This window comes from Musa acuminata, chromosome BXJ2-5, assembly GCF_036884655.1.
Source record: "Musa acuminata AAA Group cultivar baxijiao chromosome BXJ2-5, Cavendish_Baxijiao_AAA, whole genome shotgun sequence".
NCBI lineage: Eukaryota > Viridiplantae > Streptophyta > Magnoliopsida > Zingiberales > Musaceae > Musa > Musa acuminata.
In genome coordinates this window covers 40,136,154-40,154,809 of record NC_088342.1, presented here as the reverse complement: position 1 = coordinate 40,154,809, position 18,656 = coordinate 40,136,154, and the positions used below count along the sequence as shown (strand labels likewise).

Below are 18,656 nucleotides of genomic sequence, written 5' to 3'. Positions count from 1 at the left end.
GCTTCGGGCGAGCGCCTGGGTTAACCAAGGCGACCGAACCAGGATTTTAGGTCTGGTTCGGTCCTGGTTCGGTCTCTGATGGTTAGTTGGTTTAATCGAACCAACTAAAATCGATATAAGTGAGAACCCAACCCTAACCCTCGCCGCTGCCGCTCCCGATCCCGATCCCGATCTCGCTGCTCGCAAACGTTTCCGTTGTCACCGCTCGCCGCTGTCGCTGCTCGCAAACGCTGCCTCTGTCACCGCTCGCGCCTCCCGCTGCTCGCCGCTCCTGCTCCCGCTGCCGCTGTCGCTGCTCACAAACGCTGCCTCTGTCGTCGCTCACGCCTCCCGCTGCTCGCCGCTGTCGCTGCTCGCAAACGCTACCTCTGTCGCCGCTCGCGCCTCCCGCTGCTCGCCGCTCCCTTTCCCGCTCCCTTTCTTAATTTAATAGCATATTTTTTTAATTTTAAATAATTATATTTATTAATTATATTATATATTTTTATATTTTAGCGCCTCACTTCGCTCGGGCGAGCGCCTAGCGCCTCGGGCGTTTTTGGACCTCGGCGCCTAACGCTTTTAAATCACTGATCCAGAGATCACAAGTCTGTTGCCCAAAACATCAAACCAATGATTGAAACCACCAAAACTGGTAATACTGGACAAAACCAAGTCAACGCTTTTGGCAGGAAGATTGGTTATTATCTGAAACTTACAATGTTTGGCTAAAAACTATATGGTCCAATATAATGAAGCAGGTAATGGAACTCATGAGTCATGAATAATATACTCTTCAACTGCATTCTACCAAGTTCGAGTTTATAAAAAATGTCCTGGCCAGGAATAATGAATAAACAAGTATAATGCAACACTTATACAAAGCCTATACAAGTGCACAATGCTAAAAGAACAAGGTAGCAGAGATTCTATTTCACAAACCTGCAAGTAGGAAATCGCCATGATATCAGAGCCAGGAGATATATTAGCAAAAATATCCTCCAAAGCTCTAACCATAATACCACGTTCAGATGGGTCATCTTTCCCAAGTCGACCAACTGTGTAAGTTTTACCAGTGCCTGTTTGACCGTAAGCCATCACAGTCCCATTATACCCATCTAAAACACTCTGCAAAGGCATGTCAAAATGAAGGATGCATTGAATAAGCCCATCTAAAAGAATCTCAAAATAAATATGATAAATATACTTTACAAGTTTCTGAACAACTATATGATATACAATTCTACACAATTCAGTTAAACAATTTCCTAAGAGATATAATCAACAGCAACGAAAAACATCCAGATTCCAAATTACTACTATAAGAAGGCATCTGAATAAGTGAATTAGAGTACCAAAAACAAAGGTTTAACAAACCATCTTCTAAGGAATATAATCAATGAAAAGCATCCAGATTTCAGATTACTAATATAAGAAGGCATCTGAACCATTTCCACTGGAGCAATTCAGTGGATTTATACTGGAGACAACATATCAATGAGTACTCTCGTGAATGCAGTGAAGTGTCGATCATGTACCAACAAACATCAACAAAAGGAAATATTTGTGGTTTTTGCTGGTGAATGCGGGTCAGTGCTGGTGTGGGCTGGAGTCGTAAACATTGACACTGAAAAAATATCAGTGCTGTTGTGGGTGCTGATTTTGGAACGGGTGCTTTTAAAATACTCGATAGTTTTTCAACTGACCCCACTGATAGTGTTTGTGGTTTCCAATTATTAATAAAAAATATTTTTTTATTGGTCTTAAGCTAAGAACAAAGTACTAGAAGTCCAGGACCAAATGAAGTTGTACTGCCCCAATATTGTAAACTAAAGAAGCACCTAGAAAATTATTTGCATCAGAAAGTAACTGACACAATCTCCAGGTGCAACCAATTGTATGGTTAAAAAAGAACTGAACTGTAATATATACATAATTGAAACATATCATACATTCAATTGTATGTTGCATTCCTATTATGTCAATGTCATCATCCCATGTGCACATTTGTAAAGATATAAGTGATCAAATGCAAGGTGTACGAATTTAAATCAAATTGCACATGTTCATGCTCTGTTACACAACACAGTATTAGATGCATAAATGAACCCTGCATATGTTGGAAGAAATGCAACATCAGTTGGAAGATTATTTGCCTTCCTTATCAAACTAATATCTAGGAAAGTGGTAAAATTATAAGTGTGTCTTTAAAGGTTGAAACTGAAGGAGAATTACAGGATATTGGAATGGTGGAGCTTACACAATTATAAACATCAAAGAAGGTTGCCTCTTTTCCGCTAGTGAATGAATTGAATCAAGAATTAGGTACTAATTGAGAAGGTTGCATTCACATAGATATCATCAGAAGATTATTTCGGCTACCAAACTACAATAAGTTATTCCTTAGTTTAAAGGCTTCAACTAATAGAACGCTGACAAAAAAATGAACATATATGTTGATTTATTAAAGGTTCAAATGCTCTGTAAAATTCAAAAGGTGCATTTTTCATACTAAAGCAAGCTTCAAAGTTTTGATCACACCAGGCTTGCCAGACAATAAGCTTATTGATACTGAACTGTACCGAGCGATAAGCCTACTGTCCAATACCAAGCTCTATCCTATTGCCCAGTATTGGAGACCTTTTCTTTCAAGAATTGATAGCTATTGATCGTTGTTCTCTCTATCTCCTCCGCCACCACTTTCTTCTTTTCCTTTGCTTCCTCTTCTTCTTCTCCTTTTCCCAACATGACTCAATAGGGGTACTAGATATTTTTTTAATAAGCCATAGGCAACTATTGATATTTGTCTTCTCTTTCTCTCCTCCCTCGTCATTGCCACCTACTATTCTCTGCCTCTTCCTTCACCACCTCTGCCTCCTCCTGTTATATTCCTTCTTCTCCTCCCCAATTCATCCTCCTCCACCAACTCATCCTCCTCTGCATTGTCACCTCCTCCTCATCGACATCGCCATCACATCCTCCTATTCACATCATCGTTGCCTACTCATGTTCTCTCTCTATATGGTCACCTAGTATTGACCAGTACTGAATGTCAGTAAACCGATTCGTATATTAATACCGTACTGGTCCAAACACTAATTGATTTCAGTGGTAGAGCAAGATTTCAATCCTTAATACAAAGTATGATTAAACAGTGGCATTTCACAGAAGCATAAGAAGATATACAAATATATGACATAAAACTTCAAGAAATAACAAATTAAAATCAAAATCCACCACATAAGATCACTTCACAATGGTCTCAACATAATCCTAAGACAGATGCATGACAGATGAGGAAATTGAGATAGTGCCATGTTATTACAAGAAAAAATAAAACAAAAAAATTAGATCTGTGAACACTTAGTTGTAGTTCTAATTTCTAATTGAAAATAAAATTACTGGACATGGCATAGGGCTGATGGAACACATTCTTAATTAAAGTCTAGTCAAGATTCAAAAATAGACTTGTTATGCATGTGCAAGCACATCTCCATTCCATCAAGTGAAAAAAACAATGGAATATACACAACTAACCTCCACTACAGGCTTTGCAACAGCTTCATAAACACGCCTTTGAGAAGCACTTTCTGTAAAAACCTCATCAAATCTATAGGACTCAGAACTCCAATTATTTTTTTTCAATTTAAGTCTCCTCAACTGAAAGACATCAATTAAAGAATTTAATATGATAAAAAAATCAATCTTATGATTTAATTGTTAAATCAGGAGAAATATCCACATTAGTGCACCCTAATGTAATAAAATGTCGAACCTCTGGCTGTAGCTCAACACAATCCGTAAAGTCCAGATCATTTTCCTCAGTGGTCTTAGGTCTAACTCTAACGGCTACACGTACTCTTCCAGAATCTGTAATAAAAGGAGCTGATTATCATACGACCAGACAAACTAAAAGACTATAAAAGAGTATAGCACAAAATGGACTGGCTAAATCAACAGAGATGTAAGAAAATCAAAGAAAGTTGTCAAAGATAAATTAGTAGAAAGCAAAAACATCTCCTGATTGCACTTTTGAATTGCGCTAAACAAATTTCTAACTTAATGGTACAATTTACTGGATGTAGATACATATTTTCCGGGAGGGTGACAAGAACGCACACTGGTATACTAATACCATATAGGTTGGACAAGCTACCAAAACCAGTATTGCATAAAGATTTAAATCCTTTCTCTAAACTTCCTTTCCTTCCAAATACACCAAAAAAATCAAGAGAAAGAGACTGTCACAACAACATCTCTACTTTCTAGCAATGTAAAATTTCCTTCACCTCATTCAAATCTCATTGTGACAGTTCAGGGTAGGGTCATCATTGAATTAGTTGAACAAAAGGTTCCACATCTACAAAGTTAAAATGCATCAAAAAATATATATGATTAGTAGACTCAGGATTAGCTCCACAAGCAAGCAAGAGGCATATGAGATCCAACTTTTCTCAAAGAGAACCTGTTTACCAAGGAAATATGTAAAAACATTTAGAGTGTGGAAAGTGTCTCTTTCACAATATTAAATTACAATATGGACTAGCTTCAAGATTTAAAAATTCACAAAATAAAGAAACAAAAAATCTCAAGATAATGTTCTTTTAATATGAAGGGGGTCTTTTCCTATCTATTTTGTTGATAAGGAGGAGCAATACCAAATACAAAGCTTCAGCTACAAGCCAATTCACTGAAGCAAAGTAATATCTTAATCATGAGTTCCTTCTAAAAATACCAAAGCCACAAATAGTTACTGCCTCAGAATTGAAGAGTACATGAATGGATAAATATTTTCAATAAAACTGCTGTCAAATAATTAGTCCTACAAAATCTAATGATTTGCCCATTGCTGAAGATGATCTGAAGCAATCCTTGCGGGTCTATTCTGATAAAGATTTCATCTCCAAACAAGGGAGACATGCAAGGTTTTTCTTCTTTTGAAGTTAAAAATTTTCTCTCCATAAGGTGTTTCCTCTTATTAGGAGTCTCCAGCACCAGTTACCCAACATGATGGTATAATTTAAATCTTTGACATTGATTACTCTCAAACCATTTAAGTTCTCACTTCTGCAAATAGTTGACCAATTGGCATCACTTGATGCGTCTTTCCCTTTAATGGAAACACCCTCTGAAACATATCTGCCTCTTTTGTGAGAACATAAAAGGGTAAGAGAAGGTAGAAAGGAAAAGAACTGGTAGACTTAAGAACAAAATTAATCTTGTCTCTGAAAATGTTAATGGCTAGACCAGAGAAAAATCAAAGTACCATAAGGTAATTCTTAGGCTGAATATTTGGATTTCCCATGTGGAAATGGGAGTTAGATTCTCAACATCAAGGTGAAGCGAGATGGGGTTAGAAAAGGGACCAGAATTTCCAGGGCCTTTAAAGCTTTCAAATTACTTTCTAGAGTGAAGGTTCTTAATAAAATTTAAGAGCTAGAACAAATAATAGCATCAATAGAGGAGGCCTACCCTATCTCAAGTAGTCAATCCCACATAATTATCTACATTTTAGGATTTCTAAACCAAGCTTCTCGAATTGTGTCTTTCTAGATCTTTCTCCCTCTAGTATCAAGACTTCCTCTCTTGGTCTCAAAGTAGGCACTACATAATTCTAAGCAACACGAAAGGTTCCTAACCATCAGGTAACGAGTAAAACTGCTCTATAAATGCAGCCAGGCCTGCAATATACACTATCATTTATCCACAAGTTTTCATCGTCTTGAAGTATGGAACGATGTTAGCATCACCCAGAATCACACTTCTCACGGTCATGAAACAGAACCGTCCAAGAACCCAAGTAAGCAATGAAGAACAGCAATAAGAAAGAAACACAAAAAGAACAAGAGGAGGTACTCTTGTCATCATCGGAGGAGACTCTCAAGGAACGCTTGGCGGAGGACGACCTGGAGCGAGCCGGAGGGTTCCCTCCGCCGTTGCCCCTCGCGGGAGGAACCTGTCGCTCGGTGCGTACCGATCCCCGGGAGTGGGCGCTGGACGCCATCGCGGACGGCACGGGAACAACCCTAAGGTGTCGATGGCGAAACTGGGTGCGCCTCTCGGTCTTGTTCTTGATCTTGATGGAGAGGGTTTGATGGTAGGAGAAATGTCGTCGCCCTCTTCCTTGGTCATCTTGTGGGAAGTCTTATAAGGTGGGAGAGGGATTGATGGAGGGAGAAAGGGAATCGCCTGCGACACCGTCGTCGCGCGAGTTGAGGCCGGCACGATCGCCTCACCGTCGTCGCGACCGCCACAACTCTCTTCTACTCGGTTCTCTTGTTTTAAATTAGATGGAGGGAGCGACTAAACCAAAGAAAGATTATTTTGCATTCCAGCCCAAGAATTTTGTAGATTAATCTCATATATAAGAATAGGAGAATAAAAATCTATAACCACTATTTTCGATTAAACAAGACTTATTCAATATTTTGTAATCAATGATGATTATACAATAAATAGTATATAAAACCATCTTTGCAACTATACTATTATTTTAAATTTATCAAATCGTTACTTAAAATATACTAACTTGATTGTCGAAAGAATTTTATTAGATATAATTCGACCTAAATTTTTTTATATTGGAAAAGAGTGAAACGTGATATAATTTTTTTAATTTCTAGTGAAATTCTCTAATCGACTGAGTTGTAACTCTCGAGGTAATGCAATAAGTTTTATATTTTGAGTCAACCATCAAAATTGATGATATCAATATAAAAAAAAATATAGATATAAACATATATATGAACCACTCGGACCGAGAAAGCGAATAAGATGATAAAAGGAGCTCTATAGGGAAAATATAAAAGTAATCGAGGGATCAATCAGTAAATCTCAAAGAGTTAGGATCCAACATGCAAAATGGGAACGTTTGAGCACTCTGCATTCCCGCTTGTTGTGCGGCCACTTCGCGTGCGAGAAATAAAGCGATGAGATTATTATAAGGGGGGATCAGAGCCGTCGGAATTGCGATGCTATGATTCGACGTTTTGGACCGTTCAACTAGAGCGATCGTGTGAGACTAAAAGGGATCCACCGTTCGTCTCTCTTCTTCGAGCCACTAGTGTTTTGGGATCTCATGCTGCCCACTACTTAGCTGGTTAGTTGGCATTTAAACCATAACTAATTCTTGGGGATTTTATATATCTATTCTTTCAAAGTTAGACCGAACACATGTTGCTGTTACAAATTTTAGTATTATATATAAATATATATGCCCATCTATATTCTTAAATATATTTTATATATATCACTCGTTACAATATTTATGATAAACTTAGATCCACTGTTGTTAATCATATATCACTAAATATCAGAAAATACCAAAATATTAAATATCTAAAATCTCTTTACTATATATATAGTCATAGATTGCAACTATAATGGTTTATGTGGCAATTGTACGCTAAAACAAATTGGTATAATTGTTTTGATATCTGCATGTACAGTTATGTTTTGTAGTTACAAGGAGAACATACTTAGAGCTAAGAGATATCCATGAGAGAAAGAGAGAGAGGAAGTTGAGGAAGAGAAAAAAAAAATTAACAATTCAATTCAATATAATAAGTTATCCATTACCTAGGGTAGCTAATGGTAATAGAATTATCCAACAATATTTAAAACAATTCAAATTCTTCTCACAGGGTTTGACGTCCTTGTAATGTGAGAGCCTAATAATGTCTCAACATCGTGCTTTATTCCTAAATGGTCCTATTTGATGACATAACTGACTTGCTAACATAATAATCTTATAATCATACAATATAAAAAAACTTATATCCAATTTAATGACAGTAAATTCATCTAGCTCTATGAATCAATTTAATTCTTAGGAGAGGATAGAATTCCTAATCCTACTTCGGTTTACAACCTGACTTGCTGGTACAATATATGACAAATCCATCTTTACAACATAAGAAGTACAATCGCATATACACATGATTATATTAAATCAAATATTTACCAATGAACCAGTTGCTGATTAATAATGGGGTTGTGCATCTTTGTATAATGTGAGAGAGTAAGGTGAATCAAACTAAATACGTTCTTTTCATCAACCTCTGCACGATAGAAGCTCTAATGAAAATGACAACCTCCTGTAACATTTTGTAGAATAGATCAACATCACAGCAATTTCTCTGAAAGGTAAATGTCCACACGCATCACCAAGGAATCTCCACTGGTTTTGAAATATGCTTCTGAAATGAAATTTAAGTCAAATGATTTATGACTCGTGAAAAGTAAGTAGAATTGAAGTAGTTGATTTGAAGAATAAAAAAAACTTTAAAGGGGATGAATGCTCGAATAATTCTTCTTACAGTCCAACTAGAAATCTGGGGGGAAACCAGCCTTGGGGCAAAAAGTATGCAACTTATTGCAGTGGCGGCAGAAAACAAGGAGTTTTTCACGCATGTTTAAAGAGCTTCATACTAAGCCAATGCAAATATACCAAAATGATCATTACAGGTAGTGTAAGGGGAACCAGAAAGCAATAGTACCTGCTGACAACAGAGAAATGAGACATTGAGAAGAAGACAAGAAAATGTATAACTGTGAAATAGAGAAGGCACATAATAATCTGCTTAAATGTAGATGTAGCTTTAAAATTTCAACCTACAAATTATCAGCAAATATTTTGCAATATTGTTTTGTTTACCGATGGAGATGATGGAGTCTGAATAAAACATTGTCATTCCCCAAATAGTTGGGACCTCATGGCTTTTTGTTGGTATACTTGAGATTAGCTATGGCCAGAAAATCCAGTGGACCATTGTGTTTTCTGTTTTGATCCAGATGTGTGCATGCACACCTTGCTGTTCTCAGGTGCAGGGAGGAGCTTCTGGGTGTATTAGAAACTAGAAAGCATTGCTGCTAGCTCATTAGACTATGGCCGATTCACTAAAGGCATTACAACAGCAACAAAGCAACATTTGAAAGCACTGCTGATAACTCTTGGAGAGTATCTAATTTTCCCCTAAAGAAAAAAACTATCTAATTTTCAACCAGTTGTGTACCAGAAAGCAAACTACTTTACACGGAGCTCTAATTCTTTTGCTTCACTCTGTATTCCAATTTATGCAATAGGGGGGGAATAGTTGCCATTGATCCATATTTGTGCTGTGAATCTGTGATATGATCACAAAAGATTGATGCTGTCTGATTGTTGTTATGGTCTATGTATAACTCAAGTTCTGTCTGATTGTTGTAGTCCAATTTTTGCACTAGGGAGGGAATAGTTGTCATTGATCCATATTTGTGCTGTGTATCTGTAATATGACCACGAAAAATTGATGCTGGCTGATTGTTGTTATGGTCTATGACTAACTTGAGTTCTGTCTGACTTTGCAAGTTTTTACATATTCTCAATGGAATTTTTAATTATTTCTAGACTTTTTCCATATGACAAGCTAAAAAGTCAATTCCAATATTTGCAGGTTTTTTGGCCTTGGAAGATATACTCAACTTGTTGGGAGCTCATCGGTCATTGTATTCTTAATTGGTCAAGAATAGTCTAAATACAAATATCTATTAAAAATTAGATGGTGACATGCCTTAGAAATCCTAATATTGGACTTCTGGCACTAAAAGATTGTGATATGCTGCGACAAGCTGGGGACAAATACTTAGTGAAATGTCAAAAAAGCAAATACCAATATTCATCCATACCACTTTTATCTTCATATAGTAGTTCAATTCCAAAATAATTCTGATACTTGCTAAGTTTTACTATTTTCTTCAAATATATGCATAAGTATATACATACATAGAATGCAAGCGAATTTATAAACCACCCAGCAATTGACACTGTTAAATTCTCTTAAAATTCACTTTCACCCTTTAAAGACTCAATTATCATAATCTTCCTCATATGAACATTTGCAACAAGTAAAACAAACATGTCCAATGATTATAAAAGAAAAACATCCAGAGCATAAAATAAAGTGTTTATCAATCCTATTTAAGGAAGAAGTTACTAGTGATTCCAAAAATATCTGTGACAACTCACAACTTCAAAGATAGAGATATAGATCGTATTACATACAAGCATTACTGGAAACTTTATCTAAACCAATTCCATCGGCAATTATCTTAAACTCAATTTTACCACAATGGGACTGAGATATGTAACATTTACCAGTCATTTTGAATGGAAAATAATATCGGACTTCTTGATTCTGAAAGAAGCTTGGATATTATTGCAGCATAACAAAATACCACAAATGAAATGACGCCAAAAATTATACAGATCCATCCGCAGCATAAGTTTGATCTTGAGAAAGTTGGCTGCAACATTATTCTCGCTTCTCGAAGTCTTTCAATTGTTTTTATTCACTAACATGAAAGATAAAAGAACAAACATTTCAAAACTGGCAATCACAACATATAGAAGTCAGATCTCAAAATCTGGCATTCAGTTAACTCAGAAAGAAATTATGGTTATAAAGATAAGACTGAAGAAGGAGAAGAAGATAATTGTAGGTATTGAAAAAGGTATGTGCTAGCTTAAGAAAAATAACAATGGACTACATGTCATGTATCGTGATTCAAGATCCGCCATGGGCCGAAATGGTGGAAGTCTAATCGGAGTTGGAGAATTAAGCTAAGTTGCATCATTTCACCAAGATTTCAGCGGTAAAGGTAGGAAACACAGGAACGAAACGATTCCCACAACTGATAACAATGGCCGGGATCCGGATCGAGCACGGACGATTCCGGCAACAAAAGATCTAAAGATAAATGCAAGGAATCGAGTTAGCAAGAGAGAAAGAGGAATTAAGCGAATACGAGAGCTCACTTGCCACCGTTGTACTAGCCGAGAAGGACCCAGCAGCCGTTGTGGACCGCCATCTGCCTTCTCCGTCAATCCACGGCCGACGATAAATAACCCTAACTCCAAACCGGTAGCGCACAGCAGTAGACCTCGAGAAAGGGCCGGTCGCGTGGGCTGACTCCACTGATCCAATAACGAAACACGAAGTAACCAGCATCGTTTGCCCGAATCATAAAGCCCCAGAGATGACGGTGCGGAACAAATGGCTACACTAATCCATCGTATTGACAGGACTAATTTATGGTTCCACATACTTCTTGTTTTATTAAGTCAATTTTCCAAATGACATAAAATAATATAAACACTGATCACAGCGTATTATCGAGATTACATCAATTACTCGGGTCTGAAAAGAATTTAATCTAATTTGTTTTCGTAAATTTCGTGACGACGAAATTGAACTATTTCTAGAACTACAGAGATGCAGACACGTGTAAATACAACCCACCAGTATACAAGAAAATAATAAAAACTAGAGTTCTTAATCCTCATCGAATAAATTTTAATCTAAAATAATACTAATATATCTCATTCTTTTATCAAGTTAAGACTTCAAATTTTATTTTAAATCTAAAACATTAATTTGATGATAATATATCAAGAGTTGATGACTTGAATGCCGATAAAAAGGTTATACATTCAATCTCCTCTATGCCATTTACCTTTGCCAAAACACACATTCCTTAAAAGCTTTTCTTGTTCATTCATTATGGATGATAGAACTTAAATTAGAGACATAGATTGAATGAAGAAAACAAACAACTAAGATGAAAAGGCACAAGACAATTAATGTGCAAAGACACTATACATAAAGCAATGTGCCATTTAGACATTGACATATAGAACAGGATTACAATGAACCTATCTCTCTTCCAACTAGCTTCATGTAGTTAGCAATAAGTATATCTCATCTGTTTAAGCTGGATCTTTTCTCCATCCTTTTCAGAAGTTCATCAGTTACCATTGAAGTTGCACAGTGCTTGCCTGAATAAAATTAATGGATGAATGATAAAGCACTGGTTTGCAGCTAGAGGAAGTTACAATGCAATGTGATCCATGGTTGCGAAGGCTTACCAGCAAATGATTTCAATGTGATGCCTAATTGGATCAAGGATGCTACATGGAGATCACATGTTCATATACGATGCTTGTTCTGGGAGTATAAGCAATATCACTACTGAACCCTACACACAACTCAAGTGTTCTTTTGAGCGTTCCCTTCCAACAACTTGAAGTCAGCTTGTTTAAGTTCAACATACTTTCCAAGCCTATTCAATGAACATTAAAAAATAAATAAATCTTCAATTAATAGTCAACTAATCCTTTAAGGTAACCATTTGTGATTATACATCTTTATTATTGAATATATTCATTGAGGAAAAATTCGGCTTTGTAGATCCATCTCAGTTGTTGGACATGCATTATGGAGAACATTGTCCATGCACATAGGCTCATGAAAATTTTGGACAATCTGCATTAGTGAATTACCACGTCTGCTCAATTGTCCATGCACCAAGTCTCTAACAGTAAGACATAAAGGTGCACAAAAGCAAAATCTGCTGTTTATATTGGAGAAACATCTTTATATAGGGACATTGCGAATTGTTGGTGTCGTGTATATATAATATATATAGTGGAGATAACTAGCAACAAAAGATAGGCAAGAAAAGGAATTACCCAAGATCTGATGGGAGCCTGAATCCACCTATGCCTACTCGCTTCAACGAATAAAGCTACGATATCAAAATAGATTAAATTAGCCAACAAAGTCTAAGAGCAAACACAAAGTAGAAGAAACAAAAAGTATCAAAAAGCTTTTGGTTCAACAACCACGCCTGATGTTAAATTAAATAGCAAATCCTTATAGAATACACAAAGATGAATAGATATATGCAGCATATGTTCCCATCTATGTTTTCGTACACATATAAACACACAAATTAGTATACCATATCATAAGAGTGGGGTTTTGCTTCAGTTAGAGGTACATATTTGAATTTAAGAAATACACTTTGAACAGTACATGTATAATTTTAAACTTTGGAAGGTACATGAAATATTTGATAATTTTCAGGGTAATATATAGATTGCATAGTGTAGATGGATCGCAATTGAGCGGACATTTGCAAATAAATAGAAATTTTAAGTGGTACTGACAACATAAACTTAGTTCAATGCCCAAGTTCAATATATATTCTTATTGCAACTGATATGGTCAAAGAACTAACTATGAAAAGAACTGTTGATCAGCTGGTACTGCATCACAAATGCACTCTTTGCAAACATAACCAGTGTCAGTCAGCATAGATCCAACGCTGTACTATTAGCCAGAGCCTACTTAAAGCTTCTCGATATTGACAGTGCTGGCACAGTATCAATAGGATGCTACTCATTGTGCCAGAGGTGTGGCCATACATTTTGTTAGTTATAAAACGCCTGTACCTACCAGCAAAGTCTTTTCTCCACAACGTACCAGCATGTTACCAAATTGCCTCATGCAAATGAAAATGAATTTCTAGTTGAAAGCACCACTAATTCCCTTTAGTGATGCTTTAATTAGACAAAAGTCTAAAATCTCAAAACTTGTGTCTAATTTTTTCAAAAACTCATTCTCAAATTTGTCTTTCAAATACTGATGGGAGACAGGATATTTTATGAATAGCATTCCACCATCTTAGCCAATAGACCAAAACATTCGGTGGCATTATTCCCTACAAAATAGTTCACTCTAATAATTAGTAGCAGTACTTATGAAGATAGCATTAGTAATTATTGTCCAGATGTATTTTCACTTCATATTGATACTGCATTCAATGTCGTGGGATGACCACTTGCTAGGCAATCCCCAAACAGACCTATATGTATCTGGCAGTCTACCTTGCCATTTGGTCAATTACAAGAGACAGGAACTTAAAATCCTCTCAGAAAGACCATATCTGAGATATGGACCGACTCTATAAACAGCTAACAGCTGCAATTATCGAATAAGAATTTTACTATATGCTCATAATTCAATGACAAAGGTGAAATGAAGAAGTATCTTGGGTGAAGTAGGCAACAATATACACTATGAAGGGTGGAAAGACAAACCAAACCAGTTGCCTTAGATATTAGCATATTGCTATTTACTAGAATTCCTTTTAATCTATCATGTTGTAGTAGTTGAATAAGAAAGACCAAGAGGCCAAAATCAGGTAACAGATTGCTCTTTATATGTTATTAATTACTAATAGAAACACCATCTGATGAAGCTATAACAAGAATAATCTCCAGGAATAAATTAAAATACCCATGAAGAATCACTCAAGTTTGATCTGTGCCTTAAAGGACAAATGTGAAAGTTATTTCTGTGGACAAATGTCTAAATGGCTACAGAAAAATACTCCAAAGAAACTGCAGGAGAAATACACCGATGAGCTTATGGTGATCAACAAGACAAAAGAGGCATCAAGATTTGCTAGTTAACTGACCACAGAATCAAGCAGCCAATCTTTGAAATTCAGCAACAAAAAGAAATACTCTAATTAGAAGAATGATACTTGAAAAAATGTTGATTGCAACTACGACAAGACTAGTCACAAAAGAAATAAAATATATATAATGAAAAAACATAAAAACAAAGACAAACCTGCAATCCTGCATTTTTTACAAGTTCACGTACTTCATGATTCCTCCCATCATGAACCTGTCAAAAGTCATTACAACACACTGGTTATACTTGATGCATCAAGAATACAATTCAGATCAATACTGATGAAATAATCATAGAAAAATTATACAAAATTTAAATGCAGGTTAAAAAGGGGGGAAAAATCAAATAGTTGGTCTTTTGCCGTTTTCAAATGTATCTAAACCAATAAAGGCTGACAATCTGTGTATGATGAATATATTGTTATTTATCTATACCTTCACTAGATTGATACTAATAATGTGATAATGTTTAAAATACAACTCAACTGATACAAAGTATTATGTACCACTATTCGAAGTCTAGGCCTTGACGCATCAGGCTGATTTGCCAGTAGTTCCACAAGATCAGGAATGCAGTGGACACCTTCAACCTCGGTGCCCTCACTTAGAGCTCCGAGGTGTCGTCTATTGATCTTACCATCTACAGTTGCTATATATCTGCAATAAAAAGAGTGAGATTTAATATAATCAGGAAGGCTTTATTTGAAGAATTTAAAGCTGAAACATTAAATAACAGGAACAGAGTATCCTTGTTTGAGTATCAACTGTTATTCTGAAAAAGGATTAGCTTAATGAATAACTTGAAATAAATCTTACCCAGAAGAGATGCATAAAATAAAGCTATGTAAAGAAAATAAGAAAGCTTGGAAGAGACTTTAAAAATATTTAAGAGATTCCTAGGTCTTGTATAACAATCACATTAAATTTCAATCTTATCAAGTGGTGCACTACCATCGAACCAAAACAATGATGTACTATAATTTGTTAAGATTCGATATATATTAAGACATAAATGTTCCAATTCAAAAATATCACAATTAAGCAAACAATGAACATCTGCATTCTGCAGAAATAAGCTGCTAGGTCTGTTACTTTCATGACTTCTGAACAACAAAAATGCATCAAAAAATTTGTAACCAGAAAAGTAGTTGTATGGCACAAAAACAATTATGAAAAGGGAGAAAGAAGAAAAGCACAAAAAAAAGGTAAAATAAGGGAAGAGGTGACATGTTCAGTTAATCTGGAAGAATATCCCGACCAGTGTGTAGGGTGTCAATGTATATATGGACACTTTACCAAAGCTTCCACTAGAGCAATCATATCTCATGGTTTCTTTAACAAAGCTTCTAATAGACTATCACACCACAAAAGTTTTGGATGTTCATGCTCTATAATATAATGATCACTAAAAGGGAGCTCAACCAACTTCAAGAGAAACACAACCAGTTCAAACATGTTTAGTATTTTGATTTCCTAAACGCTGTCCTTGACCTAAAGCATCAATTTAAAACTTCTACAAAGCAGTATTCTAGGAAATGGATGTACGAAAACTCCTTGCCATCTGCAGTTTTATATCGACTTTCTAAACAAAAAATACTGAAAGAACCACTTCCCATAAGCAGGACTAAGAATTGTTACGATGGGGACATCAGAGGTTGTTCAATGTCTATTCTGAAATTTGTGAAAATAAGCTCCATACTTACATGAGGCATGATTGCTTTTCATCAATTTTGGATACAATTAACCCCATCAAACTTATGTATCGTATAAAGCGAAATATGTAGCTTTCCATTAACATCTTCAATGAAATAAAAATACATCATTGAGACAACTCAGTCAGTCTGGCCAGGACAAACTATTGAGCTCATTGTGAATTGCAATTGATCTTTCCCTGGTTATTAGAGGCATGAACATAACCTGAACAGACACTTTTGAGATCCACTCTTCAAATATTAACTACACAATCATTTGTGGTAAATAAGATATGTATCTATGCTATCTTAAAGTGAAGCATAAATATCAAGCAAGAACATACTCTTTTCTTAATTCAGATGAGGGATGAGAAATTCTCTGAGCAAAATCACCTGAGAAGAATTAATGCAAGACAAGTTATTAGCACATAGAACTCCAAATGACTAATCATAAAAGCAACATAACAGGATAATGTCTAAGATGCCGTATTATTTGTACCATCATTAGTAACAATAATCAAGCCAGTTGTTGCAACATCCAGGCGACCAACAGTGAATAGTCGTGGCTTTGGTAGCCCTGGATTTGATTTACTCTGGAAATATGAAAAAATGTGAACATTTACAGAAACCTACACCAATAAAAATGTAAACAGAAGGAAAAAAAAAAATCAAAGCTTCAACATTTCTTGTATAACATTACAGGCTTATTTTGTGTTAAGCATGCGTGTGAAGACTTGCATAATTTTTTTTCCAGACAAAGTATACGCTTGTATTGTCAAATGACATCATCCAAAGTCCATAATAGGAATGTCAAATGGACATACCCAGCTCTTCAAAAAATCACCAAAGAGGGAGAAAACTGATTTTGAATCCTCAGCACCTGAGCAAATATACCTGCATCTTTAAAGTATAACCTTAAATACAAAAGCACATTAAACTAAAAGGTAAGTGAGAAGGGATTATGATTCACAAATTACCAACCCTTTTGGTTTGTTAAGTGCAAAGTACAACTTAGGAGGTAGCTTCTTAGACAGGCGATTCCCATTAACATATATTGAATCCTTCGCAAGGTCAACCCGGGTCTACATATCACCAAAAATATATCCAATACATTTATGAGATTATTCTGGCAATTTTTGCCATAGGAAGAATTTCACAGAGTTTAGGCAAATTCAAAGTTAAGAGGTTATCATATGAGAAAGTTTTATTAAATACTCAAAAAACTGGGCTCACAGTTGTACCTATTAAAAAAAAAAGAAATTTTTCTATGGGAAAATGTAAAAGACAGGATAAGAAGCAACTTGTGTCTGATAAAGAAAATTGAAAAAAATTCTACAGCAATATAATATTAAGTTCAAATAAGTAATGAGAAATCACAAGCTTAAGCATGCATTTAAGAGAGTACACTACAAGTTAATGTTGTACAAAGAAACAATAAGGACAGTTTAATTATGCTAGTCAGGATGTCAAAGGACAACACTGATATGGACAACACAAAAATCAATCAAGAGAAATAAGGATACAACATATAGTAGCATCATCTCAAAAATGGTAAACAAGGATAAAAATCACTGATAGCACTACACACTGAAATTTTGCCCATTGACCCAACAAAATTTTACAAAAAGAAAAAATTGACAGTTGATGGCTATCATAGACTGCAGGCTCACAATGCTCTTAAGAAAACCTCAATCTCACATGAGTTTGCAATAGATCATGCAGCCATGATCAATTTTTTATGATGGTTTAAGTCACAAGAAGATGCAACAGATGATACGAACAAGTGATTTTTAATAATAGTTTATTAGCAGAAGTTCAGTTTTTACATCTAAAAAACATTAGCTACAAATAACTAAAAGAACAGCAGCTAATGACCTAAGTCTATCTTCCACTAACTCTAACAAAAGAATAAGGGTATACAACGGTGGACTACACTAGACAATAATGAAGAAAACATACCTGTGGAGAAGTACAAACTGACCCATTGACTGTCACTTTCCCTTCAAAAATCAATTCTTCGCAACTCCGCCTTGATGCCACTAAAACAGAATAAACAATTAAAGAGAAAATACACAAGATAACACCTTAGATTTACCTCCAGCAGCAGCCAGGAGCTGATAATAAAGAACATTAGTTGAAGCTTTTCTCCAAATTATAGAAACAACGGGTTGGGTGATTTACCTCCAGCAGCAGCGAGGACTTTACTGAGCCGCTGCGGCTGCTCCCGAATGTTCTGATTGTAAAACCTTCTCGCGGCCTTGGAGTACTTGGGAGCCGATGTGGTCGAAGCGAGAGAAGACGGAGCCGTCGCTGTCGCTCCCGACGGCTTCTTCTTGTCGACCTTCTTCTTCTCCTTCTTCGCCATCTTAGCTTCGGCCATGGCCTGGAGGAATCGGGCGGGAGGGGTGGACTGGAGAGTGAGCTGGCCATCCTCGCCGCGAACAATCCACGGAATGAGGATGGGGATGGGTGCGGCGGAGGGGTCCGGAGAGGAAGGGTCCGGCACTAGGGTTTTAGGAGCCGCCTCCTTAAAGTCGGGTGAGGGGGCGGCGCCGAACGAGATGTTGAACTCAGTGGCGGCGGAGATGCGGCGGAGAAAGGGAAAACGGCGGAGGGTAGGGAAAGGGTGGAAGGCGGCGAACGCCATTGCAGCCGCCATCGGAGCGGTGAATGGTGAGGATGAA

At 36.3% G+C, this 18,656-nt stretch overlaps 2 protein-coding genes and 1 long non-coding RNA gene across 6 annotated transcripts in view; all 3 read right to left on the bottom strand.

Annotated features, from left to right (window-relative positions):
- The window catches only part of LOC135584386 (kinesin-like protein KIN-UA), a 35,109-nt gene extending 28,931 nt beyond the window's left edge, over positions 1–6,178 (bottom strand). Inside the window, exons 1-4 of one of the 2 annotated variants that reach the window (XR_010487097.1) lie at positions 5,836–6,178; positions 3,755–3,849; positions 3,517–3,639; positions 922–1,107 (exon numbers count right to left, since the gene is read on the bottom strand). Coding sequence is in view for 1 of the 2 variants with exons in the window: in XM_065109448.1 (XP_064965520.1) it covers positions 922–1,107; positions 3,517–3,639; positions 3,755–3,849; positions 5,836–5,983 (552 nt within the window). In the remaining variant the exon portion in view is untranslated. The remainder of the gene's footprint in view (positions 1–921; positions 1,108–3,516; positions 3,640–3,754; positions 3,850–5,835) is intronic. The other variant, XM_065109448.1, reaches the window with a different exon arrangement.
- A 1,690-nt stretch (positions 6,179–7,868) lies between these two features.
- LOC103985737 (uncharacterized) lies at positions 7,869–11,187 on the bottom strand. 2 transcript variants are annotated; one of them, XR_010487096.1, is made up of 4 exons: positions 10,507–11,187; positions 10,115–10,311; positions 8,298–8,477; positions 7,869–8,177 (listed from the first exon to the last, which is right to left on the bottom strand). It is a non-coding gene; the product is annotated as an uncharacterized LOC103985737 (long non-coding RNA). The 2 variants fall into 2 exon arrangements; XR_671754.3 differs by having other exon boundaries at positions 7,893–8,177; positions 10,775–11,154.
- Positions 11,188–11,551: 364 nt separating this feature from the next.
- LOC103985738 (putative ribosomal large subunit pseudouridine synthase SVR1, chloroplastic) lies at positions 11,552–18,650 on the bottom strand. Of its 2 annotated transcripts, XM_009403544.3 has the most exons (11): positions 18,154–18,650; positions 17,932–18,011; positions 16,954–17,054; positions 16,797–16,866; positions 16,472–16,565; positions 16,317–16,365; positions 14,788–14,938; positions 14,439–14,495; positions 12,488–12,543; positions 11,885–12,078; positions 11,552–11,794 (listed from the first exon to the last, which is right to left on the bottom strand). In XM_009403544.3, exons 1-10 carry the CDS (start codon positions 18,629–18,631, stop codon positions 12,006–12,008), a joined length of 1,209 nt encoding a protein of 402 aa, XP_009401819.2. In that variant the 5' UTR covers positions 18,632–18,650; the 3' UTR covers positions 11,552–11,794; positions 11,885–12,005. The 2 variants fall into 2 exon arrangements, with proteins under 2 accessions (XP_009401819.2, XP_009401820.2); XM_009403545.3 differs by lacking the exons at positions 11,552–11,794; positions 11,885–12,078 and having other exon boundaries at positions 12,484–12,543.
- Positions 18,651–18,656: the final 6 nt, after the last annotated feature.

What these genes read in the sequence shown, in the direction of transcription:
- LOC103985738 (XM_009403544.3), bottom strand. Translation starts at nt 18,631, where the DNA reads ATGGCGGCTGCAATGGCGTTCGCCGCCTTCCACCCTTTCCCTACCCTC. An exon ending in GCACTTAACAAACCAAAAGG is followed by an intron (nt 16,867 to 16,953) that starts GTTGGTAATTTG and finishes TTAAAGATGCAG; the next exon opens with GTATATTTGCTCAGGTGCTG. An exon ending in GGCCTAGACTTCGAATAGTG is followed by an intron (nt 14,496 to 14,787) that starts GTACATAATACT and finishes GACTTTTGACAG; the next exon opens with GTTCATGATGGGAGGAATCA.